General features: G+C 59.3%; 1 protein-coding gene across 5 annotated transcripts; it reads left to right on the top strand.

Annotated features, from left to right (window-relative positions):
* Nucleotide 1: 1 nt before the first annotated feature.
* On the top strand, nt 2–27,516 carry TMCC2 (transmembrane and coiled-coil domain family 2). Of its 5 annotated transcripts, none has more exons than XM_075775865.1 (5): nt 2–379; nt 8,814–9,320; nt 24,331–25,265; nt 25,594–25,729; nt 26,280–27,516. In XM_075775865.1, the coding sequence occupies exons 1-5, from the start codon at nt 215–217 to the stop codon at nt 26,589–26,591; spliced, it is 2,055 nt and encodes a 684-aa protein (XP_075631980.1). In that variant the 5' UTR covers nt 2–214; the 3' UTR covers nt 26,592–27,516. The 5 variants fall into 5 exon arrangements, with proteins under 5 accessions (XP_075631980.1, XP_075631982.1, XP_075631983.1 ...); XM_075775867.1 differs by lacking the exons at nt 2–379; nt 8,814–9,320 and adding exons at nt 14,125–14,270; nt 16,437–16,579; XM_075775868.1 differs by lacking the exons at nt 2–379; nt 8,814–9,320 and adding exons at nt 16,448–16,579; nt 17,225–17,327.
* The last annotated feature ends 479 nt before the right edge of the window (nt 27,517–27,995 follow it).

Here is a 27,995-nt window from a genome sequence, read left to right as displayed (position 1 = left end):
GGCGGCGGCGGCGGTGGGGATGCCGATGCCGATGCCGGCGGGCGCGGAGCCGCCGCGGCGCGGAGCCGCCGCCCGGCCCGGGCACGGCGGGGCAGGCGCGGGCGGGGCGGGGGGGCGCAGCCCGCGGGCCCCGCAGCGGCCGCCCGGGCGTTGCCCGCCGCCGCCGCCGCGGCCGTAGGCGCCCCCGCCTCCCGGGGGGGTACGGCGCACCGGTATGAAGCGGTGCCGGTCGGACGAGCTGCGGCAAGCCGAGGAGGACCCCGGCGTCGCGGAGGAGCCGCCCGGCCCCGCCGCCATGGAGGCCAAGCCCGGGGAGGCGGCGGCGGCCCCCGAGGCGGGCGCCGTCCCACCGCCGCGCACCAAGCCCCCCGACCTGAAGGTGAGGCGGCGGGGGGCACCGGCCGGTGGGTACCGGTGGGTTGGCAACGGGGCGAGCATCCCGGCGGGGTCACCGGAGGGGCGAGGACCCGTTAGGGTGGACAGCGGGGTTACCAATGGGGCAAGCACCCTATGGCGTTACCGTTGGCGTTACCGGTGTGGTGAGCACCCGGCGAGGTTACCGGTGGGATGTACGCCGTGGTGGGGTACCAGCACCCCCGCACCCTGGTCCCTCCTCTGCTACAGGTGTGACCTTGGAGGATGTGGGATGGCCCCGGGATGGGGATGGCCCCGGGATGGGGACGCTCCTGGATGGGGACGCTCCTGGGATGAAGAGGTCCCAGGTTGGGATGCTCCCGGACCGGGGATGCTCCTGCACTGGGGATGCTCCCAGGGGAGGGTATGCCCCTGAGGTGTGGGTGCCCCCGAGGTGGGCCACCTCCCCGGGTCGAGATGCCTCGTGGTAGGCTCGCACAGGCACGCACGGGGCTGGGCACCGCTGAGGCCGTGGCCCTGCTGCAGCGTGGCCACCAAGAGCAGCGATAATAACGGGGCGGCGGTGGGAGAGGCGGGAGGACACTGGTGTCACCACCCGCCCTTGCCAAGGGGCCTGCGGGCATGAGGGTCACACCCCGGGGCAGGTCCAGAGCAGGCTGCCATCACCTGAGCGGGCTTTTTTGGGGTAACAGGGCTGTCCCCCTGCAAAGGGGCTGAGCAGACGTTGGTAAATAACGGCCGGAGTCACGGGGAGACGCTCGGGAGACTGCCAGCCGTGCTGACAGGATTAGTGCTGCGGCAGCCGGGAACTGCCGGTGTACAAATGGCCCCGAGGCTGCTCCTCCGGTGCCTTCGGGCTGTGTCCGGTAAATGAGGAAAACAAGTTACGCGGCACTGCAGCGCTGCAGGAGAGAAGGGAGCCGGTCCTCCCGGCAGGGCGCGGGCAGGGATACGGGCAGGCAGGACAGGGCGGTCCCATGTGAAATTGGGCAGAAATTTCCTGCGGGTTTCAAAGCGGAGCAGCTCTGACCCCCGGCCGTTCAACAGGGTCCTGCTGGTGTGGACGCGGTGGGGTTTTATTTTGCAGAGATGAATTCCCTGCTTGTAACTTTGATGTTTTCAGGCGCCGCAGCATGTTGCGGCCACGGGCAGAGCGTGCTCATGGCAGCGCTGTCAAAGGCAATGTGGCGGTCACGCCACGATGCTACGGAGGTGCCACTTCCACTCTTTAGTTTCAAAAAGACCTGGACAAAAGTGGAAAATGTGGGTGGTCACCCAAGGGCAGCCTGGCATCCAGGACAGAGACCCTTGTCGTGGAGCACCCCAGCCTGCTGCGTGGCCTAGAAGGTCTTACTGGCACGGTCAAGGTCATATGGAAGCCGGGAAGCACAGCCAGGACTGCTAGGCTGCTGCCGTGCCTGCATGCTTCCCTTCCAGAAAGGCAGCCAGGAAATAAAAACCCCGTTCCCGTAGAACTTGGCTGCTTTAAGCACAAGAAGCCCCATGGCTGCAGGACGCTGCTCGCTGCAACACGCGGTGCCTTTTCCTTGATGTCCGAGCAGCAGCTCCTGCTCCTGAGGCCGTTTTGGCTTTGCGGATGTGATGTACAGCTGGTGCCGCCACCCTAAAGAACAGCTGGAGAGGAGACCCCCGTGCCAGAGCAAGGCACGTCCGTGGGGATGCGGTGCTCAGGCTTGGTGGGGTGGGACACCCTTACCTCGAGGAAGCTCGACTTGGCTTGGCCAAGGGGGTGTTTCTCATCCGCATCATTCCCCAGCTTCTCTCCATCCCACCTGGGGCCCTTTTCACCAGCACGGTGAGTCAGGAAGGGGTGGGAACGTGGGGCAAAAGGAGCCACAGCTCACGGTGGGGATGGTCACCAGGCCACGCGTCCCTCGGTCGGTGCGTCCGGCTCCAGGCTGAAGCTCAGCCTGGTCTGCAGTCCGGTCCAGCTCACAGCAACAGCGGTGGCCAAACGCCCATTGATTTTATCGATGTGAGTACGATACCCTAATGCAGGTCTGCTTCGCGATGCTCGCCTTTAACGCGTTTGTAGCTCAGCAATTAATTGCCCGCATGGAGTGACTCCTCAAACTTGCTTTGCCAGGCAGAACGCATGAAAAATTGTGTCTCGGTGCTGCCCACGGTTTCCGCGGCAGAGCTGGGCGCTCTGCCTGGCCTTACCACAGACACCACCAATTCAGCCACTTTGCCTCCTGTTGCTACAATTAGTGGCATCATTAATAAAATCTTAAAGTTTTCCTGCCCAGAACCTCTTCTGGAGCTGCTCTCCCTGCTCTGGATTCACCACGGTGGGGTGGGTTCAAGCAAGCTGGTCCTTCACCCCTCTGCTGTCCCCAGGCTGGCACGGTGCCACGCACCAAGACCCACAGCATCATCTCCCGGTGGACAGTGAACAAGCAGCAGATGTAAACTTTCGTTTGCTGCCAGCCGAAGATGGATTTGAGCTGGCAACCTAGAAACAACAGGCTGCCTTGTGTCATCACCATCCCCTAACCCCGGCAGATCCGCGGCAGCTCTCCGTTCCCCAGCCCCGACTCCAGCTCTTTTGCGGAGAGCGAGGGCTCCATTAGGGAAAAAGAGAGGGGGGGAAAAAAAAAAAAGTTCTGGCAAGGAGCAAAGCAGATGCATGACACATAGTTCTGCTTAAGAATATGTTGGGTGGCAGGGATTTCTGTGCTCTGCAGCAGAGCGACTGGATCCATACAAAACACTGCAGAAGGAGACATCCAGCCTCTCGTGGCTGCCGGGGTGTCCGGGGTGTCCCACCACCAAGGCATTCACCGCTTGGTCCCACTCCCGCTTGCTCCGAGCATCTCAGAGCTGAGTGTTTTCCCTGGGTCTCTCTCTCTCTCTCTCTCTCTGTTTTCCCAAATGGGTCGATCTGGCCAAGGGCTGAAAGTTGAAGCCTGACATCATTTCCATCTCCAGTTTCACGATCTTAGTCTTCATGGCTCCCGCCTTTCCCTCCTTTGAACCTGAAAGCCAAGATCAGCAGGAGTCCAGAAGCACTGACCTGAGCCCTTCCCCATTCCCAGGGCCTGATCCAAACCCCACATCTATGGACAGAAAACTTCCCCATGGCTTCTGGAGCTGGGGAGCTTCTCCAGAGGAGGAAGGAGATGAAGGACAAGGAGAGGTCCCACCACGGGACGTGCAGTCCCCAGCCCAGGTCCTACCCTGAGCAATGGGGTTGGCACGGGGATGGCCGGAGGGGATGGGGCGAAGCATTAACCTCCCATTTACTCATAGCAGGTCAAACCCACTCAGCTAGTCAAACCCCTCCCTCACTACAAGGGGATGGGTCTGGGGGTGGAGACCCCTTGATGTGGTTCAGAGGGCTCCCCGTGGCGGTGCCTGTGCACGCTGCTCACTGCAGGGAGGATGCAGAGGACTCCTCCTCTCCATAAAGGTCACCAGCCCCTATTCTAAACCCTCAGGTACATTTATATTTAATCCTTCGCACGAACAGTTTTCCAGGCATATTTTGGTCTTGAAAGGACACCGCCAAGGTGAGCCGGCTCCCCTGTGGTTAGTGGGATGGAGCTGTTGTCAAGCAGCTTGAGCAGGAGCAGCGCGGTCCCTGGAGCAGCCGCATCCATCATCTCCCCAGGGCATCACTCATCAAAAGCTCTCGGGCTGCGGGCAGGGACCCCGGTGGGTCCCCAGTCTGACTGCTGCGGAGCTGTACGCTGGGACCCCCCGGTCCCCCAGGGAGAGGAGAGCATCCTCCCGGGCAGGGTGCTTCCCCAGGGCTTGGCCAGGGGCGGTGGAGGGGTGAGAGCTGAGGCTGGGGTGCGCTGCCCTCCTGGGAGTCGTGCGACGCTTCCCAGCAGACACACGGTCACGTTGGTGTGGGCCGCTCGGCTGAGGCCAAGCTCTCCGTGCCCAGCTGCCTATGGTCCCAGCCCCCCCCCCCCCAGATCTGACCCCTTGGGATCCCCATCCTCGCTTCCCACCGAATTTCGGCTCTCAGCATCCCTGCAGTCAGTTCGGGAGACGCAGAGGTGACAGCCGTGGGAGAAGCGGCCGTGGGCTGCCACTCGCTGCGTTATTCCCCCGGGAGCACATCTGGCTCCTCTCAGCACCGGCAGCAGAGATCTCGCTCTGCAAACGCCACCCGAGGTCGGGGGCTCGCAGGGGTCCGCAGCCCCCCCCGGCCGGAGCCACACCTGGGCATCCGGTGCCGGCCCCACAGATGTTATTCCAGCGAGCGTTTAAGGAGCTGCGTGTCACTACGGCGTTTTGGTAGTGCATTAAACAACATGACTAACGTTTGTCACATGTTTGTTCTCTCATCCTGTCCCTGGGAGGAGAAGCATGTGTGGGGGAGTGCTTTATTTTCCATTTTAGAACATCTATACGTTTTCCTTGGCGTTTGTGGCAGCAGGAGGAGCGGCAGAACAGGAGCTCAGGATGCTGGTGTGAGATAGAGCTGCGAGGGGCCACTGGGCTGGCTGGCACCCTGGGGGGGACAACTCTGCCCCTGGCCCCCAGCCCAGCTGCCAGAAGCGGGGTGCGGGGTGGTGGTAGGACCCCCTTGCTGGGGACCCATAGGAGGATCAGCCGGGAAAAGCAGCAGAAGGACTAGAAACCCTGTGCGGGGGTGAACGGGACCTCCCGGGGTCCAGCTGCAGTTTGCAGGGCTGCGAGCTGTGCAGGGCTCCTTCCCTGGCTCTGCCCACTGGGGAACAGCTCCCACACACCTTAAATATGGAGCGCCGTGGGGTGGGATGGACGGGATGGGATGGGATGGATGGGATGGAAGGGGTGGGATGGGATGGAAGGGGTGGGATGGGACGGGATGGGCAGGATGGGATGGGATTGGATGGGATGAGATGGATGGGATGGGATGGGATGGATGGGATGGAAGGGGTGGGATGGGATGGGATGGGATGGGATGAGATGGATGGGATGGGATGGGATGGATGGGATGGAAGGGGTGGGATGGGATGGGATGGACAGGATGGGATGGATGGGATGGGATGGGTGAGATGGGATGGACAGGATGCGATGGGATGGACGGGATGGGATGTATGGGATGGACAGGATGGGATGGGATGGGACAGTTTTCCACTGTGTCTGTGCAATGCCTCCAAAGGGCTGCAGAGTCTTGGCTGGAGCCTCTGGGCAGGCCAGGGATATAAATAATTAATAATAGTAATGATTGAGCAGGACTTCACAGCATGTGGCTGTGCTGTAAGGTCATGGCAACAAGATCCCCTCCTTGCGCGTCTGAAAGCCGAGTAAGAGGTATGGATGTCGGGGCAGAACTGGAACACCATTTAGTGAGAAACTGGGGGGTTTCGGACTGTGTGGCCGTTCGGCAGCGGCAGGAGCACCGGTCCTGGAGAGCCCGGCACGGCCCCAGCCGGAGGGGGGACGCACAGCCCCCCACAGCGGGCAAGGGCAGCCCCTGCCTTTCCGGCGGGTGTTGCCAAAGAGCAGCGTCCCAGACAAAACAGTCATCTGAGTCACTGTCTTCCTGCAAGACTGGGTTAAAATGGGGGTTTTTTTTTTACCTCTTGGCCAGCCATGGCTTGTCCCCACCGTGTCCCCACAGGGCTGAGACTCTGTGGGATGGGTACGGGGGGGTTCGTGCAGCCCCCTCCTGCCTTCTCACATTTCAGCGATTAGTTTCCATCAGTGGATAAACCCGTAAGAAAGAGGCAGAGAGCGTGACCGTGGTCAGCCCAGAGCTGTGCTCAGCCAAACCGTGCGCCTTGGGCTTGACGCTGCCGCAGCCAGCGAGAACTGATCCCCTTTACGGGGGATGCGATGCAGGAGCCGCTCCTTTGACGTCCGTGGAAACAAGTCCCCACCACCGAGCAGGAGACCCTGGCTGCATTAATGAAAAAGACAAAAAGAAATAAAGATATTTTTGTATTAATCTTAGTGTTTTACAGCTGTCTACGCTGAGAAATTAATCTCCGTATCCATTGCATCAGTTATTAAGCAACGGCTGTTCTAAAATAGCCTGTGCAGACGCTCTGTTCTGAGCCACGGGTAGTTTCGTGCCAGAAAAATGCCTCTGCTTTGGAAGTGCAGAAATATCCCGGAATAACATAAGAAAACAGAGTTTTTACATCAGCAAATTCTCTGCAATAACCATTGCAGAATGGCTTGGTCACCACTCCTGACAACTCTTTAATGCAGACAAGCCGTTAGCTTGACAAGCCGCCGTCGATCCGGTGGGATTCAAGCCCAGGACAAGCAGGGCTGGGATTCCTCTTTTTGCTTCCCTTCCCCTTTTTCCCATGCAGATCCCTTACCGTCACACCCGGAGCCCTACCTACAGAGCCCAGGAAAGGTTTTTTTTCAGGAGAAGTTGGAAAGGGCCGGAGGAGAGGTTTTATTTTAAAGGTTGATTTCTATCAGATGGAGCTGTTGGGCCAAGAATCCCGAGGGCAGCTGGGTTCCACCTCCACGCTGGTGCTGGGAAAACGTCCTCTCCTTTATTGCCAGCTTCGCTTTTATTTTGTTTTCTTTATCCTCAAGGAAGGGAGTTGGTCATTTCTTTTCGCTTGGACCTTCTAAAGGGCTAACTGTGCATCCGAGGGCATGCCGTACACTTCATGGTAGAAATCTGTGAGTTTATGGTTATTACCTATCTAATGCTGTCTCTGTTTCCATAGAGACTCTATAAATAGAATAAAATTTAAATCACAATTTCCTGAAGTAGCAATTTGGCACCGTAGATTTATTATATATTTCTCAGGAAAAACCGAAAGGATAGAAATTTTCATTATGAATGGATAACAGGAGGATTAAAGGGTTTGCCTATAGTGTTTAGTGCCACAGGATCTAATTGCTGATTCCTTGTCAGTGTTACAGGAGCGATGAGAATTAGGCCCTTACGGATTTGGACCTCGTGGCTTTAATGCCTGGGGTTTTCAGGATATGGAGTCCTTTCTGTATGGCCATGAAATCCTCCACTGTCCGCAGCTCCTGGAGGTCGTGTCTCCAACATCACTGCTTTTCCAACAGCCAGGGTTTTTGCCAAGTGTGGGCTGGGGCTATGAGTAGCTCCCGGTTCAGAGTCCGCTTCACGCTGCTTTTTGAGCATAAGTAAACGGCAGCGCCGCAGTTACGGGAACCAGCATCCCCGGGGAGAGTCCCAGCCACTAAATCAGTGGTGAAACACCCCTGAACGTCAGCAGGGTCAGGACTGGCATCCTCAAAGGTAGGGTGCTCGGCTTAACCCCAAAATAGAGACAGAGCCACAGGGCAGGCCTGTGCCTTGTGATCTGCTGGGTTCCTGGTAGCCGAGGCCGCTTCGGGAGGCGACAGGATCTTTCGACATCCCAAGATCATTTCCTTGCTGCCCGGGAGCCACGATGGCTCAGGGATCTGGGATCTGCTGAGCCCTTTGCAGACTCTGGAAGTTGTTGGCCACGCCACTGCTGCCCCGGTCGACCACACGCAGGGGATTGCAGAGGGCACCCAGCCAAAATCTTCCCATGGATGCAAATCTGGGCATTCCAGTGACTGCAGGGAAACCGCTCTGGGCTGACCTGGCTGTAATCAAGAGCACGATCTGTTCCACCATCTATATTGCATGACTTCGCTGCAGCCAGCGTACACCCCGATTCCCAGGAGCCGGCACAAGAAAAGCCGTGTGCTCTGTGGGAACACGCATCTCGTAGCCCCCTGGGAGAGGAAGACCCGGGGGTACCCGGGGGAGCAGCGTGCCCCCATCTCCTGCTGGAAACCAGTCGCTGCCCAGCGGGGACTGGATTTGGTGGCACTGGGCCACGAGCAGCAGTTTCACCCCTGTAAAGCGAGGCCAGCCTGGTCTGTGCTGTGCTCAGAGGTCATGGAAAATCCCCTGGGGAAAAGCCCTCCCTGATCCTTCCTGGAGCACGTTTTGGAGAGCAAAAGGCTCTTGGCAGCACGTCGGTGGCCGAGGCTCCGAGGGTGGGAGTAACCCTGGTTCTTCTCGCGAAGGAAAAGGCTGCTCCATCCCCACTGCCCGCAGGGTCGGGGTCTCTGCGCAGCACGTGGCGTTGGCTGCAGCAGGCACCTCCTCCCTCCGTTGCTCTGAAGGGTCTTTCTGCTCCTCTTGCTACTTCTAGGGATTAGCCAACGATCATCGGAGACCTCCCTCCGGTGTGGGGAACGCTGTTGGAGCTGCATGCCTGAGCCGTCCCGAGCCACATTGCTCAGCCCTGCGTACCATCAAATGGCCACTAATGTTTAATACTTTTCCATGGGTATAAAGTGCAGTGACAGCAGCAGGGCTTTTTCCCTTTCGCAGATCCCTTTGGAATGCTGTGGGGTCCGCAGAGCCCTCCAGAAGCTCTTTAAGCCTTCGAGCTTCCCGTTTCGTTTTGGTGCTCAGCGCTGTTTGTGCCAAAGCGGGTGGATGCCGTCCCTTCCTGAGAGTAACAAGGATTGTTTTCTCTCTTCTCCTGCAGAAAATCCAGCAGCTCTCTGAAGGGTCCATGTTTGGCCATGGTCTGAAGCACCTTTTCCACAGCCGCCGGCGGTCACGGGAGCGGGAGCACCAGAACTCGCAGGACTCGCTGCCGCCGCACTACGGCATGTCCGACCACGACTCCCCCGACGAGAAGGAGCGGTCCCCAGAGATGCACCGCGTTTCCTACGCCATGTCCCTACACGACCTCCCGGCGCGTCCCACCGCCTTCAACCGGGTGCTGCAGCAGATCCGCTCCCGCCCCTCCATCAAGCGCGGCACCAGCCTGCACAGTGGCAGCCGGCGGGCCAAGAGCGGCTCGCTGGAGCCCCAGAAAGGGAGCCCCCACCTCGTCCGCAAGGCCCCCCAGGACAGCAGTCTCACCGCCATCCTGCATCAGCACCAGGGCCGCCCCAGGTCCTCCTCCACCACCGACACTGCCATCCTCCTGGCCGAGAGCGGGGCCGTCTACCTGCTCACCGAGGACACCGAGTGCCTGGCCGATAAGGTAGGGCTGCGCCACACGGGGCACGAGCCCACCCTGGGGTGCTGGGGCAGGACTGGGTGCAGAGCACCCCAAAATGCTGTCAGGAGGAGGCTGTGCCTCGGGGCAGCGCTGGTGGCACCGGGTGTGCAGGATGGCGGACGGCAGCCCCTGCCCAGGAGTGAGTTGGGTCCAGAGGCTGCTGGGGTTGATGCTCCTCTCGCGGGAAGATGATGGCAGGGACACGCCTCGGTCCGATTCCCAGAGCGGGATTTGAGGGAGAGAGGAAGAGGCACCTGGCAAGAGCTCTGTGCCGGTGGGGTGGGACCCCCGGCGCGGGGTCGGAGGGGACCCCAGGCAGCCCAGCGCTTGGCCGGGCAGCTGCAAATTGGTCCCACCCGAAGTGATTTTTAAACTGCGCTGTGCAGAGCTAATGGGGAGGATGGTATTTCCATCTAGTGTTTAGCCACGTTAATTATGAAACAGCTGAGATTAGCGCAGCAGCACGGCACGCTGAGGACACAGTGCGAGCGGTGAGAGGTGTTCCGGGTGCTGGTGGGATTCTCTGTGCCGGCTTCTCTCCTTGGCTTTTGGAGCTCGGGGGGGGTGTCATGCTCTAAAACCACTCTCTGCAGCCCTGAGGGCTAGATGCATCCTCTTTTCTTTTTTTCTTTTTTTCTTTTTTTTTTTTTTTTTTAATTTACCTGAAAACACCAGCAGTGAATCCGCAAAGCAGTAGGGCTTGGGGTGGGGAGATGGCCAGGCAGGCTCCCGCACCCCGTGGAGGCTCTTGGGTGGGTGTCTGGGTGGCTTTTACGGGAACAGCTGTTTAATAGGGTGGCAGTGGCTGGGCAGAGCTGCCAGGGCAGGATAGCAGTGGGGGTGTCAGGTCCCTGCACTCCGCCCCAAGCAGTGGGACCCAGTGGGTGCAGGGGCTGGGGGCAATGCTTCCCACCTCCCCCCCACCCACCCAACTGCTCCTCTCTCCTTGGCACTGAGTGTCCGAGAGGGAAATCTGACCTGGAGACTTCTGTTGCCCTCTGAGCTAATGGAAAGAGGATCAACCAGATACTTTTTCTTTCTGTTTTTGCTCGGCAGTTTCAGCACCGAACTGCAGCTGACAGTCGCGGCTTGCAGTGGGTGCCAGCGCTGCTCCCCTGCCACAGCCGTGCGGGGACAGGGCCACCGCCGGGGCGCGGGAATCTGGTCCCAGAGGATAAACACGTCATTGTATCAGCAGCTTTGCAAGAAACAGCCGCCCAGGTCCTCCTCTCCGCCTTTACTGTGTGCAAATCAGGGCACCCTGACCCTTCCTGGCAGTCCCCGCTCCTCCCCACCAGCACGCAGCACCGGGACCAAGTGTCCGAGCAGGGCCAGGGGCCATTCAGGTTGTTCAGCACCTGAACGGTGAGCACCATTGAGCACCTGCAGCCAAAATTTTTTCCATCTGGCCCATGGCATCAGCCTTGCAAGGAGCCCAGTCCCGCTGAGCTCTCTGGGGTTATGGTCAAAGCTTTGATCCGAAGCGATTTGCACCGGAGAGGCGAGAGCAGAGCGGGTCTGTGTCCGCTCACGGAGCAGCACAGAGTGCAGAAACGGGATGAATAATTAACTGCATATGACACAAAGAGTAATAAGGAGAGAAGCGATACTGGGGCCTTTGTGGGGCAGTGGAAAAATAACCTATTTAGAGAAACAAGAGCTATGTGATATTCTCATGCCGTATTACTTTTCCATAGCCCTCAGGAACCCCAGCCTCCTGCCCACGGCATACCAGCTCCTCTTCCACAGGGACGGCTGGTGCTGCCGTGCCCTGGGCTCGAGCACACCCGACGCGGCTCTGCCGGACCCCAGCAGGCGGGTTTGCACCGGGGCTTTGTGCCAGCAATCGCTTCGCATCGCCTCTGCCCTGTCCCGCCGGGGTCAAACGCCTTTACCTCCTCCCCTTTTCACCCTCAGTTTGGAAGCCGCCACTCTGGGGGTGCACAGGACCCCTGTGAAAGAGTCTTTTTTCCCCCCAGAAATTTCACACTGAATTTTCCATCTATTGTGTAACGGGCCTAGCGCACGCTGGATTAATCCCTCGTGGAATTGCTCAGCCTCAGCAAGCGCTTTTTGAACAGCTATTCTTTTTTTTTTTTCCTTTCTTTTTCCTTAATTAGGATCCTGCAGTTTTCCCTTCCCTACCTTCACCTGCGCCGGTTCCTCACCCTGCAGTCCCTGCCGGCACTGGGCCACCTTCAGCCCCGCTGGGGCCGGGCACACGCGGTTCGTCCCCCCTGCACCCCCTAAGTCCCCCCAAGAGGCAGCTGCCGGGGTGCTGCGGCGCAGGGAGCGGACAGGGTGGCTGGAGGAGGTGAACGGGACCATGGCACAGTCTGGGCATTCAGTGCCGGTTCTGGCTGGGGCTCACGGTGTCATAGGAGAGATGCCTCGTGTGCCCCCCCCACCCCGGCGCTGCCCGCGTGCTGCCTGCACCTGCAGCTGCCTGGTGCCCTGGCACAGCTGCCTGTCGCGGGGAGCATTGCCGAGCGGTAACCCCCAGCTGGGGATGGGGGGCTGTCACCAGGACTGCAGGTCGGGGACCAAGCTGGGGACAAGGCTTTGTTTAATGGGGTGATGCCCACCTGGAGCAGATGTGTTTGTGGCTTTTCCCCCCCCCAGCCTTCCCCACCACACGCTGCCCACCTTGTGCATGCAAAGAGCAGCTCCGGGTGAGGGTGGGATGACAGCGCGGTGGCCTGGATGTCCCCTGCCTCCTGCTGGCAATTGCACGCAGCTTGGGACCGAGGTTTTGTACGTTTGTACATGGGGACCGTGCTCTCTGCTTTGCCCTAACACAGATCTCTGCTCGCTGACGAGCCTGTCGGGTGGGCTGGGGGAGCCACTTCTCGGGGGCTGCGGGTACCAACGGCCACCGCTGGATTTCAAGCAGCTGCTCTCCTGTGCGTCCCGTTGCGCGTGGCTCGCTTGCTTAGCCAAAGTGGGGTGGTGTATTTGAGGCGTGCGTTGGTGTCAGTGTGTCTGAGAGAGCCCGTGGCCGGTGCCGGTGTCGGCGTTTCGCATGAGGATGTGCCAGCTTGCGGACGTGGTGGCACGAGTGACGGCGGTGGTGGCAGTGGCACGGTTGGGGCAGGGGGAGGCTGCGGGCAGGGACCACGCGTGGTGATGGGAGCATGGCTGAGAGCCTTCTCCTTATCTCACTAATCTCCTCCTGGTGACCCGCCAGCGCCTTGTGCGAGAGGCGGCCAGACGGACATTACCGGCTGGCACAGCCGGCCGGGCCCCGGCGCCGGCAGCAGCGGCTGTGGGGTCTCCCCGTGGACCCCGATCCCCCCGCGACGGTGGGGTAGAGCCGAGCGGCAGCGCTGGCGGGGCAGAGCATCCCGGGGGGACCCTCGTCCCCGTCGGGGTGGCCGGAGCTGGACCGGGGCGGCCGCGGGGTTTTGTGCCTGGTGTTGCCGGGGAGCTGCGCGGACGCCTGCGGGGACTGCGGGATGGTCCACGTCCAGGTGAGACCCCGCGTTGCGCCGGGGCCTCGGGGTCACCCCCCGAACCCCCGCAACCCACCCCGAGCAGCGGCGGGGGGCGAGCGGGAGGGAGCCCGTGGGAGCGGGCTGGCTCCGGGGCCGATGGCCGTTAGAGGGCGGCGTTACCGCACCGGCGTGCGCGGGCGTCTGTCTGTCCCTCCCTCCGTCTGTCCCTCCCTCCGTCCGTCCCTCCGTCCGTCCGTCCCTCCCTCCGTCCGTCCCTCCCCCCGTCCGTCCCTCCCCCCGTCCGTCCCTCCGTCTGTCCCTCCGTCCCTGTGTCCGTCCCTCCGTCTGTCTGTCCCTCCGTCCGTCCGTCTGTCCCTCCGTCCGTCCGTCTGTCCCTCCCTCCGTCCCTCCGTCCGTCCCTCCGTCCGCCGGCTTCTCCCCGGCATCCCTGAGGGATCCGCTCACAAGTGTCACGAGTGCAAGTGCTCAGCCCCGGCCGAGGGGTGCGAGGGGCCGGACCCCAGCTGGGCTCGCTGCCCGCCTGCCCTCGGCATCCCTCGGCAAGTGACAGCACCAGCTGCCGCCGCTGCCCGCAGCCCCCCCGTGCCCCTCCCGCAGCCACCTTGGTCCCCCCCAGCCCAGATGCTTCTCCCATGAGACACAGGGGAGGGATGGGGGGGAGCAGGGGGGATTCATGTCTCGTCTTGGCTTTGGGTTTGCGGGCCAGGCCGGCTGCTGAGCCTACAAGCTGTGCTTATTTATGGGCTCGTAGCCCACGTGTGCCGTTTCCCAGCTCCCATCGCCTCCCTCCTTCCCTGCCGCCTGCCCAGACTCTGCGGGAGGTGGTCTGTGGTCCTGGGGCTCTGCCTCACAGGGGGGGTCCTGTCCTTACGGCCCCATCCCCGCCGTCCTGCTGCCTCAAGGGCACCAGCCCTCCAAACACAGCGCAGGATTCATCTCGCTAAATTTAGATGCCTGCTGGGTCAGTGACTATATCAGGGTGAGACGGATTAAAGTCAGCAGGGAGGAACCAACGGTTTCTGAGCATCCACCCCAGGGGCAGCTGTGGCCCAGGGGCACGGAGGGGTTTGGGCGAGCGGTGGCCGGGAGGCTGCAGGACGGCTCAGCCCTCGCCGCGCCGGCCCAGGGCTGTCGGGCACATTCATCTCCCCTGCTCAGGCATCTCTTTCTGGCTGCAGCATGTCCAGCTTGGCCCTGGCTCCCTCTGGCCCCGCCGGCATCTGACCGCCTTCGGTTTCAGGGCGGGGACGTGATTTCTCGCCTCCTACGGCTCCGGTTACCCAGAACTGGTCTCAGTCGACAACTGGGACGGGGACAGGGACGGGGACTCTGCGCAACCCAGCCGTGACCCCCCCGGGGCCAGCGTGGCCTGTCGGGCTGCTGAGCAGCCCCAGCCCAGCTCCATCACGGAGAGGAGATGCCCCAGGGCCGGGGGCTTGCCGGTTGGAAACAGGGTTTGCTCCATGGTGCTTCTTGAGTATCCTTTCTCCCTGCGGTGGGTGAGGACATGGTGGTGGCAAGGGGGGTCGGCCGGGCATGCTGGGGTGGCTCGGATGGTGGGATGCTGGTGATGCTTTGCTGCCCCTAAAACTCTCTTTTGATGGGAGTTTTGTGGTGCTGGGGTCAGAAATCCTAAAACCAAAAGCCTGAAGCTGAGCTCCTGAGCAGGCAGCCTGCTTTCTGGAGGTGCCTAGGAGCCCCCAGGGAGCTGGTACCAGCTAAGGGGACACGGGACCTTCAAGTGTTGCTACTTTTGGTTGCTGTCCCCACATCTAACACAGGCAGGGGGTTCCCTTCACTCTCTGCCTCAGTTTCCCTAGCTGGAAACTAGAGCCACCACTTTGATGTGTTTGTGAAGTCCCGTGCATCTCTGTAGGAGGGTTTGCTGTCAGAGGCAAAGCACACCCTCCCCTCTCACCCAAACTCCAGGCGAGTTCTGGTGTTAAAATCCCAGAGGAAGGAGCTAAAACAGGCCAGTGGTGACTGCAAAAGTGAACAGAGGGAACGGTGGTGTAAAGCTGCTCTCCGTGCAGCCCCACAGCCCCGTGGCTGGGCTCTCGGCGTCCAGGCGGGGTCCCCGGGGGTGAGCCAGGGAGCTCCGGTGCGTGCGGACCCTACAAGTGCCAAGGGTTTTGGGGGGAACTGCTGACTTCTGCTGCAAACCGAGCCCCTGCCAGGCATCCCCGAAGTGGAGGTGTGAGGGTCCTGGTGTCCAGGTCAGCTCCCACCTCGCTGCCTCCATCTCCCCGCGTGTGGCAGGGGAATGAGAGTCTGTGAGTGCCGGGGGGTGGTGGGAACTCGTTCCCTCACTCCCATTGGGATGGTGCTTCAAGGAACACTTTGGAAAAAGCAGATAATAGCTATGAAGACAAAGATACTCAAGATTGCTTCTTAATTAATTCAGGAGAAGAAGAATATCAGACTCTCGTACTGATTCACCCCCTAGCACAAGACATCGTGTTCCTCAGCCTTCGTTGACATATGGCTGTTGTTTCCAGCCCACCAGCAGCTCCCGCTCCCCGACAGGCAGGCACGGCAAACGCCGCCTTGCCGCCTGCCCCTGGGCGATTTGGGTCGAGCGGGTGGCTGGTGCGTGGGGTGGATGCCCAGGGAGGACGGGGCAGGATTGGGGGACCAAGGTTCCATCTGTGCTGCCCATCCCCTGCCGCCACAGGCAGGTAGCTGGATTGTGGCTGAGAGCAGGATTTGGCTCCTGAGTCAGGATGAGCAAAGCAGGGTCCTGCCTTGTGACTCCTGCAGCTCTGCCTCTCCCTACCTTCCCCCTCAAACCTTTCCTACATAAGCTGCCAAAAATCCCCCCTAGCTGCATGAGCATCCTGTTAGAGGTGTCAAAACCCAGCTACAGCATGGGCTGAGGTTGCTGCTTGTGGTTTTAATGCTGTGTCACTCCCTAAGTGAAATAGCAGAACCATTGCTGGAGTTCCCGGGGTTATTCCTTCCAGTAAAAACAACAGCAGGATTTTTTCCAAGGATTCTCCAAGCATAGGAAGGGCCCTGAATAGCTTCACCCGTGAGGGATGGTCATTGAATCGCCTCTGAAGAGGTGTCCTCCCGATGACCTGCAAGCCCAGGGCACAAGGGACAGTCCCCGAGCCAGGGGATGTGGTGTGGAGTTAGGAAACACTGGGATCCCAGGTACAGGGGCACAGGGACTCGCTGAGCCCAGGGCAGGCAGCGGGAACGGATCCCCACCACGCCAGGGATCTGCCCGTCCGTACGCACGCAGCCACCTTCCGCGCACGGCTCTTCACCGGACGCCATGGAGGAGCACGCTCCCGCCCGCTGCCACCGAGAGCCCCGTGGGATGGTAGCATCATCCCAGCTCAGACTGGGGACCGGGGAACCGCGGTGTCGCGGCGGCTTGCTTGTTTATTCTCTGCGTGGTTCGGAAGGCAGCCCGGCCAGGCAGCGCTTGGCGGTGCTGTTTGTTCTCCCAGCACAGTTGGAGGAGCAGGACCGGCCCCTGCGGCACCCAGCCTGTTCCCGCTCCCCCCGGGTTCCCTCCCTGCTCACCAGCCTGTGCTGCTTGTTCTTGGCTGCCTCAGAGCCTCGTAGTGCCTCCTCTGCCAAGCACGTCGTACCATCCTCTGCCCCTTCCAGTCCTTAACCGCAGCCATGACAGAGGGAGAGGATCCGGCCGCCTCGCGGAGCACCGGCCAGGCGCTTTGCAGGAATGACCAGGGAATCCTCATGCCGGAACCGCATCCTCCCGAATCCTGTCCCGGGAAAAGGATATTGCTCTTAAATTCTCTGCTGGGTGTCTTTGTAAGTACCCCCCTCCGCTCTCCTTCCTGCTCCTAGGCTCCGGCAAGGCAAGGACTGGGGATGTGTAGGAATAAGGGGTGAGGAACAAGGTGGTACCTGCCGGCAAAGGTCAGGCTGCTGCTGGGCTCTGCGTCGCTGCCGCTTGCAGGGGTTGAGCTCTTAGCCGAGAAGCCACTTGCTTTGGACACCAAATGCGCTCAGGAATGTGAGGTTAAGGAGCAGTGGACTTTGCAGATCTTCACCTCTGTCAGCGTCCTGGCTCCCAATAATCCATACGCAGCTTTTCCAGCCCGGTCGAGGACACTCTGGTGCAGCTTGGCTGGTCTTCCTCCTTTTTTTAGTATCGGCTTCTCTCTGCTAAGCCCAGGCCCTGTGGGTTCCCGCTAAGCCCAGCCCTGGCTGCCACCCATGCCGGCCAGCGAAGGCAGAGCCCAGGTTCAAAATTTGCCGTGTGTTTGTGTTGCATCGCTAGGGGACCCGTCTCTTGGGTGAGATGCTCGGACTGGGACTTTATAGGCATTCAGGGCCAGATTCTGCACCACTCAGCACCGGCACACACTGAATGTGCCGTGATTTTATGTCCATCCAGGGATTTCCTTTGCATGGGAGCTGGGGTTTATTTATTTTTAACTTTGCCTCTTACAGGCAGGCCTGAAAAACATAGCTGCCGCTTTCTGAGCAGTGAACTAAATCTCCTAGAGCAGAGCTGGTACTAAGGATGAAGGGGAGTCCGCCACCGACCTCTCGGGTAATTTCCTTGTAAAAACCCCGCTTTTCCCATGCCAGCAAGGTTTTTTGCATCGTGCAGAGGGGAGGCTGTGCCCTCGGGAGGGGAGATGCTGCACTGCTGCTCCACCTCGCTTTGCCAGGGCATTGATAGGTGACATTCTTGCTTCTGCAATTATTTGCTAACCCTAACCTTCCCCTTGCACCGGGAAGCTGAGAATAGGTGGTTTCCTATGAATCAAGCTGTCTGAGGTCCCCAGTAAATAAAAAATATGCTCTCCAGGTCTCATTGCAGCAGGCTGCCTGCAAAGCCTCATCCTGAGCGTCCTGGCATTTATCAAGTCCTCACTTCTTCAGCCTCCTCTGGGGAAATCTGTGCTCCTCTGTCCTTCCCCGAGGCCAGGGCCAGGGACAGCCTGGCAGGTCAGGCAGGGTTTGCGGGGGGCTGTGAGCTGGCAGGAGGTGTGGGGAACTCGGGGGGGCGGGGGGGATTACAGTTAACCGCAGGCTGGGTGGACTGAGCACAGAAGCGGGGCGGGGAGCGGATTGGCTTTGGGGCTGGCCCCAGAGCTTTAAATGAGGGAAATGGAAAGCAGAGCTCAGAGCAGGGAGGGTGTTTTCCAGGGCGTCTCATGCAGCTGGGGATTTTTCCTGCCCTGCTGGGGCGGCGGAAGAGTGATGGGAAGTGAACTCTGGCTCCCATGCTAAAACGAGAAGTGATGCTATGAGAGATGTTAAACCAAAGATGAACGTCCATTGGTAATCTGCCCTGTGTCATGCCTGGAGGCGTCCACAGCCTGGGACTTGGCCAGAATGCAAAATCCACCCTTGCCAGGGCAGCTCGGTGGGATCGGAGTCCCTTCCCCGGCACGGCCGAGCACCGTACGGTAGGCACAGCTGGTTTCTGCGTCTGGTGGGTTTAACTTACCGGGGGAATCTGCTCTTCTCTGTGCCTTTCGGTATGGATGGTACCACAGCCCCCTGCCAGTGCCTGCAAACGGCGGGTGAGTGTGCAGGGAAGGGGCTCAGCGCCGGCATGCACAGAGGTTGCTCGCGCAAACTCGCAGCCAGATGGGGAGGGGAGGCCTTTGCCTACGAGATCCTGTCCTCCCGAGAGGACAGACCGAGAAACACGGGGGCTGCTGATGGCTCCGTGTGTAGAAGCCCCTCCCTCAGGGGTTACATGGCCTGCGGGGACGCTCAGGTTAGCGCAGGGCTGTGCCGTCCCCGGGCTGGGGTGGGGGAACCAGCCGGGTGCCTCCAGTGCTGCTTCCCCACCACGGGGCCAGCAGCCAAGACCAGTTTGGGAAGACGGTGCTGGCAAGCTGTGCTGCCGCGGGGTCGATCCAGCCTGTCCCTTGCTCCCAAGCACCATCTCGTATAAACACCGGCACGGCTGGGGATGCCCTGGGCAGGGCGCTGTGCACGGTGCCACAGCAGCGAGAGCCTGGGTCGGAGGGGCCAAGGATTTTAGTTACTGGTGTCAAACTGTGCTTTGGCAGCTTCACATCACAGATCAGTCCTGACGGCTGCTCCAGCTCTGCCTCCTCCCCATTCCCAGTACCCAGCGATGCACACAGAGCTGCGACCGCGGGCACCGGCGCTGGTCCGGGAGGGTCCGGCAGTGCTGGGCTAAAGGATGGGGTGATGCAAGGAAATGCATTCCCAGCTCAGAGCAGCCCAAGAGGAGGCTGTGGCTTCTCTGCCCGTTTCCTCCCGTCAGCTTATCTGCAGCCGCGTGTGTTCCCCCAGCCCGGCAGCGCAGGCAGCCCCTGCCCCAGACCTGTCAGAGCCCGTGTCTCCTGGAAGGGGTGTGTTCCCACAGGGGAGGCTTTGCCACCATCCCGTGGCGAGGTTTCGAGCAGCTCACGTTTGCAGAATACAGAGGGACCAAGACCTGAGGATGGTGCTTTCATGGGGCTGTTGAACCAAACCGTTCAAATCCATCCATGCCACGATGGGTTGATTTTTGTGCTGCTCCAGCGCGGGCAGTGCTGGCTGTGCACCGTGGGGTAGCTCAGAGATGCAGCGCTGCACCCAGAGCCTCTCCGATGCGGCACATTACATTTCCAGGGCACGGATGGACGTAGGGACAGCCTGAGAGATGATGGGAAGCATGATGCTGAGCGGTGCTTGGCTTGTCTCAGCTATGGGAGCAGCACGGTCTTCCCCATTAAACATGCATCTAGGTCATGATCAGCCCATCAGTCCGGCCTGTACAATTCAATGTGTGGCTGAAAATACTTTGTAAGCTGTTGTTGTCTTGTTGCCTTTTTCAAAAAAGAATTAAACCAGAGTGCTGCAAATGAACCTTTCTTGTTTAGCCCATTGTTTGCAGCTGCATAGATGCTCTGGTCTGTGGCCACAGTTGGTTTGAGGTTTCAAACAGCTCTGGCATCAGCAGGGCACGTTCAGGGCTTTGGTCTGGCACAGCGTAAGGCTGTGGGCTTGAATTCTGCTTCCCTCAATCGCTCTTATCCGGGCCTGATCCTGCAGTGACCCTGCTCTGTGCAGCCCCGTGGGTTTGGGCTGAAGCAAACGCACAAGCTCCAGGTTTCCTTTCTCGCCCAGGACTTTGGCCCCTCACCAGCTCCCCTGGCCCCGGCATAAATGCGGCGCCTGGGGGGTGACTCCGGACTGCCACCGGCTTCTGCAGGACCAGAGCCTGCTGTCATTCCTGCTTGCTTTTCAGCTGTCCCATTTAATATCTTTTTAGTTGCATGTGAAGTATCAAACACTTGTTTCTGGTCAGTCGGCTGGGTGTGTTTTCCGTGCATTGCATGTTCTCCCGTGGCAGGATCGGGTTGGTGCAGCCTTCCCCATCGCTCTCCGTGCTGTGAGCGGGTCGGACCCGGGTCTGTCCCAGGGCACGGCCGAGACTCTACCTGGTTCCGACACAAGTTCCCGGCTTTTAGCTCCCTTGGGCTGCCCCGCTTCTTCCTTGGCAACTGTATTTTTCCCGTGCGTCGGTCCCTCCCAGGGTTTTGCTTTATGCGTGCCTCCCCCTGCCTCTCCCGGGCTTTATGTCCTGGTGAGCGACACAGCAGATGACAACGGCCCGTCCCGACCCCCCCGTGTCAGGGCACAGGCAGCGTATGGGGCTGGAGGCGTGTGAATATCCCGCCACAGGGACGAGGGGGGGGGTTTGCATTACAGCCCTGAAAGCTCCAGTCGCTGAGAGCTGTAAACAGCTCCGGCAGATTTCCTGAGTCGGCAATCCTGCTGCACCCATCGGCTCAGTCCCAACGCTGCGCTCAGTCCCTGCGCGCCCGGGAGGTACCCAGGGCCAGCCCTGACTGAGGGTTTGCAGGAAGGATCTCCTCCTCCCTCCCTCCCCGCTGCTCCCCCGAAACTTTGCTCCTGTCAGCTGCCGTTTTCCCCCAGCCAGGCACCCTGCCATGGCAGCCAGCGCTGCCCGCGCATCGCTGCCGGGCTCCGTGCCGTGCCGGGGACGCGGCCGAGCAGCCCACGCCGACTAACCCTGGGGGACCCGAGCCCTGCCAGAGATGGAGGTAGGTCCCGGCAGCCGTTGGGGTTGGAATAAGACCGTGGGGAGGATGGCGATGGGCAGAGAGACCCGCAGGGGCTTTCGGTACCTCAGTGTCTGGTGCTCGGTGAATGAAACCCACCGGTACGATCCGTGCCCGCACAGCAAAGACGGGGTGGGAAGCTCCGCTGCGAGCTGAAACCCTGAGCGTGCCTCCCTACATCATGTAAGAAAAATTATTCTTAGGCAGGTAAATTAGCGGAGGCAGCCGCTACCGGCCCGTTGTGTCCGTCCAGGGGTGGCACAGGAGCGGGCAGCAGGCAGGGCAGGCAGGGCAGGCAGGGCAGGCAGGGTGCGGAGGGGCACACAGAGCTGCCTGCTTCGGTCTCTGCTGCAGGCTTGAAAGGAGGGTGGGAAGTGTGAGTCAGGGCTCCTGCATCTATTTTCAAAGCCTGGGGTGGGTAACGTGGTCTGGTGGGAATAGCGGCTCCGCTCGGGGAGGCACGGGGCTGTGAACGCACGTGGGGACGGGGACAGGACTGGGGACACCCAGAGCATCCCCTGTGATGCTGGGCTAATTGCAATCACCAACTCACGGGACAGATGCTGTCCCAAATTACGCTGAGAAAATGCTCTGGGGAAAAGGGGCCACAGAAACACCCACATGTAATGACTGCCCCAGAATCAACCTCCCCACATCCCTTTCTCTGCCGGCTGTGGCCTCTCCCCCGTGGCTTTCCACAGCCACCAAGAGCCCGGGGCACGTTGACACCCGTGCTGTGGAGCTGCCGGATCGGTGCAGCAGCTCCTCGGGTCCGCCCTGCCTGCCAGCATCCCTTGACAGCTCAGTGGTACTTCTTTTTTCCCTGCTGGAAGGCGCATACGGTCCATCCCACAGCTGTTTCATGTGTTGTATTCCAGCCGGGAACCACGGTCACTCTTTGTAGTGAAAGTCCTGGCTCGGGGTTGATGCAGCAGAAGCCAGGGCATTAGCTCATCCACTGCGCTTCCCAGTAGGCTGTAGGGTACGGAAAACAGAATAGTTCAGGGCATGAGTAAATGTCTTGAGAGTTTTGTTCTGAACATTGCAATAATTGTGCAATTCCTTAATAATGGGTTTAAATCCCTTCCAGTCGTGGGTGTGCCGGGAGACCCGCAGCCCCACGCCGGGGACACGGCCCTGAGCGAGGTGCTGGGCCCCGAGCTCCTCACCTGCCACCTGGGCTTTCTTCCATCAAACCTGCAGCAGCAAATAAACCAGCATTGCATAATTGTGCCCAGCCGCGGCCCTCTAAGTACTGTTTGCTCAGCTTATTAGCTTGAGCCTTTTGCATATCTCAGCTCTCCTGGGTTGAACTCTGTTGATAAGAATAATTTTTCTTCCTGCGTCCTGCATTCCTCCTGCATCCCACATCAGCCCCTGCTCTCCCCTCCAAGCCTGCCTGGAAAACAAGCGCTGGAAAACAGTGCTTTCATTTTGATGTGCCGTGTTTGCAGCATGTAGGGAAAGTGTGGCTTTTACTAATCCCCCAGTTAAATCCACTGCACAGTCATTTAGGCTTGCTGGGATTTAGCAAGCAGTGTCTGTTAATACTGCAGAGATCGGTATTGTCTTTTTTTTGTTGTTGTTTTCAAAGCGATAACCTGCTGTGGCTTTCCTGTGATGTGCCCTGTGTCTGAGAGAGCAGAGCTCTCAGCGGGGCTTGGGGAAAGGCTTTCACCCCAGCCGTGGCAGCGTGGATCCAGGCTGTTCAGCACCCATCCTGCCCTCCCTTTCCCCCGCACTCCCACAAATAAATCCAAAAGACTGGCTTTGCAAGGGCAAAGGTTTGGGTGATTCCCAAACCTTTCCCTGTTTGGAAAAAAAGTTTGAGCAGCTTCTCCCCTTCACCGGCCCCGTTGGGGTTTCCCATTTCAGCATCTCCAGGGCTGCCTTTTCCTTTGCCCCAGCCCGTTTGCCCCTTACTGTACAGATAATTGTGCATCAGGGCAAAAAGTCTGTTTCCTCCTGCTTCTAATTTCTGCCTCTTGATAAGAAACCAAAGTGAAACCCTTCGCAGGGCAGCTGAAGGGCCCAGCCTGGCCGAGCAGCTAAGAATAGCCTGGCAGCGGGGTCTGAAAACTCCACAGATATGTTAAGCATTATTTAATTTAAAAAAAAAAAAAAAAGTGCTGATCCAGCTCTGCCCTGTGTCCACCTGTGGGCTGGGGGCTGCTGGGTTTCCCCTTTGCTCTCATCCTCCAGCCCAGTATTACGGTAGCGCTGCTGCAATGGAGAGAGAAGAACAGGAGGACAGCAGCGCCGCAGGAAAAGGAGATGCAAGTAAATAACAGGAGGGCAGCGTTTGCCCCCGCTTTTCCAAGCCCCACATGGAACCTGCTGCAGATGGGAGTGTTTATAAGCAGCATCTTGAGAACATTCCTCCCTCCCGCGCAAGGCATTTCCTGGTGATAACACGCTCCTAAGTAATGATCTCGCAGCATTATCCCTATTAAAGGGTCATTCGGGGAAAGTGTGATGGAAATTAGAAATTATTCAGGTCTGCCAACAGTATTTAACTTTCAAGCAGCTCTTAATTAGAAGCCAGGAGCCATTTATACAACCACTGAGATTTGCATAAGAATCTGCATATAAAACCCAGCAACTGGATAGATTTAGTGATTTTTTTTTTTTTTCAAGTGGCAAAGCAGCGTGCCTGGGTCAGATACCGTGAGGCAGGACCCTGGGTTGCACTCCAGGCTCTGCAGTGATTTTAAGTGTGGCCTCAGGCAAGTGACTTCCTCCTCCAAAGCTCCAGTTTTTCCATCTGTAAAATGGACATCAGCGTGTGCCTGAACTTTGTAGGTGGCAGCTTGTGCTTGCAGAGGGGTCTGGCATTGCCAGGTGAGAAACCTCGGAAAAGAACGCAAAGGAATCCCTGCACCTGCAGCCTGCTGCTCCCTGGGGATCGGGAGCTGCATCTAAGTCACCCACAAATTGGGGTTATGGCAGCTTCTCTTCAGCTGAAAAACTCCTGTGTGCATCTAGGCTAAAAGCCAAACACTGAAATCGAGACCAAAATATCTCTGGGTTGCTCAGTCCCTGCTCTCACTGCTGGTTTGGTGGGAGATTTGATGATGGGTTCCAGTTTTAGCTCCTCGCTCCTTTTTCCCGGCTGGTGCTGAGTGTCCAGCAGCCCAGAGATGCGGGTTCCTCTCTCTGCACAGAGCGAGGGCGGAAAGTCAGAGTCCAGCTCCCGGTGGTGGATGCTCCTGCTGAAAGCAATTGGCCAAAACCAGCCCCTAAACTCTAATTATTTTGTTGCTACGCCCTCTAACTGGTTTATTCCTGGGATGCCAGCAGTAGTGCTATGGCTGGGAAATGCTTAACCAGCCAGAAAAAAACCCAACAAACAACTTCTTGTTATTGCTCTGGTTAACTATTCTCCTGCCCAGCTCTTGCCTCCCGCTCTCTCCTCTGTCCCGTTCCTCTCCTGCCCTGTCCCCAGGGGCTGCCTGGGAGTTGCTGAGCATCACCCTCCTCTCTCTTTGCTCGCAGCTGGACAAGGGGGATGTGACCGCACTCAGCCTGCCCTCCACCGCCGGGCACAGCGACGCCGACGGCACCGTCTGCCTGGACGTCCCCGATGGCACCCCTGACCCTCACAGGACAAAAGCCGCCATCGAGCACCTGCACCAGAAGATCCTCAAGATCACCGAGCAGATCAAGATTGAGCAAGAAGCTCGGGATGACAACGTGGCCGAGTACCTGAAGCTGGCCAACAACGCAGACAAGCAGCAAGCCTCCCGCATCAAGCAGGTTTTCGAGAAGAAGAACCAGAAGTCGGCGCAGACCATCGCGCAGCTGCACAAGAAGCTGGAGCACTACCACAAGAAGCTGAAGGAGATCGAGCAGAACGGCCCTTCCCGGCAGCCCAAGGATGTCTTCCGGGACATGCACCAGGGTCTTAAGGATGTGGGTGCCAACGTTCGCTCCAGCATCAGCGGCTTCGGCGGTGGCGTGGTGGAGGGCGTCAAGGGAGGGCTCTCCGGTCTGTCCCAGGCCACCCACACTGCCGTGGTCTCCAAGCCCCGGGAATTCGCCAGCCTTATCCGGAACAAGTTTGGCAGCGCGGACAACATTGCCCACCTGAAGGACACGTTGGACGACGGGCACCCGGAGGAGGCTTCGCGGGCTCTCAGCGGCAGTGCCACCCTGGTCTCCAGCCCCAAGTACGGCAGCGATGACGAGTGCTCCAGTGCCACCTCCGGCTCGGCTGGTGGCAGCAACTCAGGGGCAGGACCCGGTGGCTTGGGGAGCCCTAAGTCCAACACACTGGACAGCCACCACAATAACTTCGACACCATCCTGGAGGAGCTCCGGGAGATCAAGGACAGCCAGTCACACCTGGAGGACTCCATGGAGGACCTCAAGGCCCAGCTGCAGCGGGATTACACCTACATGACGCAGTGCTTGCAAGAGGAGCGGTACAGGTAAGGACAGGCGGGTGGCAGGATCTGTCAACCCAGGGTGGCTTTTTGGGGACCACGAAGCCACCATCCTGGGTTTGTCCAGCTAAGCCCTGCATGCCAGGGACATGGGGAGCTGCAGTCCTGCTGCCCTCCTCGCTGCCAGACCCCCAGCAGCACCGCTGCCGTGGAGAATCATGCAATGCTCTCCCTTCATCAGCCATAACCAGCCTCAGCCCAGAGGGGGGTGGGTTGGAGGGACCGGGTGGTTCCTCCAGTGTGAGGGGAAGGAGGGCAGGGGGGTACGCAAGGGGACCTGCCCACCCCAGTGCCCCTCCACCCCCATGTGCAGGTACGAGCGCCTGGAGGAGCAGCTGAACGACCTCACGGAGCTGCACCAGAACGAAATGACCAACCTGAAACAGGAGCTGGCCAGCATGGAGGAGAAGGTGGCCTACCAGTCCTACGAGAGGGCACGGGACATCCAGGTAGGGGAGTGTGAGGGCTCAGCGCCCCGCTGCACCCTCCATCCATGTGGTGAGGGAGGGACGCTGGGCTGGAGGGTGGGCAAGGGGGATCCCTTTCTCTAGCACCCTGCAGATGAAGTCCTTGCTGTGATGCTGTCATAGCAAGAAGCAGGTAACCAAGCCATGTCCCCAAAACCCTGTCTGTGCCCCAGCGAGTCCCCACTGTGGTGCTCCAGGCAGGTGGCTGTAGCACTGGGCTGGTAGGAGCCACGTGTGGGCCAACACATAGTCCCCGCTGTCCCAGTTTGAGTCATCTCCCCTGCTGCAGTAGGTGCTCCCAGCACCAAGACCTTCCCCGGCACAGGCAGAGCGGGATGGGGCATGCCGTGCACATCGCATGGGCCAAGGGTTTGCAGAGGGAAACCCCTTTCCAGCTGAGCTGGTCACCCATTGGAGCTGTGCAAGTAAAACTTTGCAGCAGCAAGGTCTCAGAGCACGGGGCAAGTACCAAAAGCCCTCGTAGGGTATCCCTCAGAGCCACTGGCCAGCCCTGATGTGTTGTCCCTCGCAGGAGGCGGTGGAGTCCTGCTTGACACGGGTGACCAAGCTGGAGCTGCAGCAGCAGCAGCAGCAAGTGGTGCAGCTGGAAGGGGTGGAGAACGCCAACGCCCGGGCGCTGCTGGGCAAGTTCATCAACGTCATCCTGGCCCTGATGGCCGTGCTGCTCGTCTTCGTCTCCACCATCGCCAACTTCATCACCCCGCTCATGAAGACCCGCATGCGCATCCTCAGCACTGCCCTGCTCGTCCTCTTCCTCTTCTTCCTCTGGAAGCACTGGGACTCCATCACCTACTTTCTGGAGCACGTCCTGCTCCCCAGCTGATCCGCAGCCTGGCCACTGCAGCCCCGGGGGCTTTCCATTTCCCACAGAGGAGGGGGCAGGTGGAACAGTGGTCCAAAGCCTTCGGGTTTTTCCTTCACACGCTCCGTTTGGTTGTTTTCCTGGCCCTCCATCCTCACTGCAGCCGACAGTGATCACTTGGAGCGTGGCACGTTGGACCCAGGATTCATCAGTCCTCCGGGATGTTTGGGGAGAGCGGGATGGGGAATGAGGAGTATTTGGAAGAAACTGGTAATTTATGGGGTGCTGGGTTTTTCTAGGGTTTTGGGGTGGGTTTTTTAAATGTCATTCTGTTCTGAAAGTCCATGCAGAGCTCTTCTGTCAGTGGGAAGGATTGAGCTGGACCAAACCTGGGTCTGGGAGAACTTTCTGCAGACAGAGGAGAGCAGTTAGTTGGGGCTGGGTTTTCCCTTTCATCCTTCAAGACCAAGACAGCAAAAAGCTCAGTCCCGGGATGGAACGAAAGCAAAGCACGTGACAAAGGAGAAAGCGGGTCCACAGCAAATGCAGCAGGACATGCACATCCCACCAGCCTCTCCCAACCCCACCGCAGCCCGGCCAGGACAGAGCAGGGCTGTGACATTGTCCCTGTGTCCCCACAGGGGCCTGGGCAGACATGAAGGACCCGATGCTGGACACAGCACCGGCACAAGTGAGATCCCCTCTACTGGTTTCCCTTCATTTATTTATTTCCTCCTCCTTTGGCTTTAGTTGATCTGATCTCTTCAGGGACACCTGGACTTTCCAGCATCACACCTCTGAGTTTTACAGCCTCTGCACCGTGTCGTGTGTGTGCGTGTGTGTGTGCGGGTTTTAATTTAATTCAAGACTGTTTCCATTTGTGAATCAAAGCTGGTAGAGCAGGGGGAGGTGAGCAGCTGCCTCCCCAGCCCTACACAAGAGCACAGCATGCTGTCTGGGATGTTTCTTAAATTATTTCATACATATATATTTATGTAATATATCTATACACACACATATATATAAAAAATATATATAAGTATACGCACAGTCAGATCCTCCTCTGGTGCAAATGGGTGCCACTCCACCGACTTTGGAGGCCCTAAACCAGTTTGCCTCAGCTGAGAATTTGGCCCTTAACATTTTCTGTGGCGCTTCCCAGCCCCACACACGGGGCTGGTTTGGGGCACAGGGTGCTCAGGAGGGTCAGGGGGTCCAGCAGAAGGGGCAGAGGCAGTTCCAGCATGCAGAGGGGATGGTGAGCGTCCTCTCCCGCCTCTTCTGTGCTCCTGGGGCCAAGCCAAGCCCACCTGTGGCCCCACATCGGGGTCCCCACATCCCCTTGGCAGTTGAGCATCACCTCTCACATTGGCACACCTCCCAGCGCATCCCAGCGGCCAGGAGCTCTGCATGGGGCAGTGGATG

Source organism: Balearica regulorum, chromosome 25, assembly GCF_011004875.1.
Source record: "Balearica regulorum gibbericeps isolate bBalReg1 chromosome 25, bBalReg1.pri, whole genome shotgun sequence".
NCBI classification, from domain to species: Eukaryota; Metazoa; Chordata; class Aves; order Gruiformes; family Gruidae; genus Balearica; species Balearica regulorum.
This window is presented reverse-complemented; position numbering and strand designations above follow the sequence as displayed.

Coding starts and splice junctions, on each gene's coding strand:
- TMCC2 (XM_075775865.1), top strand. CDS start 215: ATGAAGCGGTGCCGGTCGGACGAGCTGCGGCAAGCCGAGGAGGACCCC. Junction 9,321..24,330: donor CCGAGTGCCTGGCCGATAAG/GTAGGGCTGCGC, acceptor CTTTGCTCGCAG/CTGGACAAGGGGGATGTGAC. Junction 25,730..26,279: donor AGAGGGCACGGGACATCCAG/GTAGGGGAGTGT, acceptor TGTCCCTCGCAG/GAGGCGGTGGAGTCCTGCTT.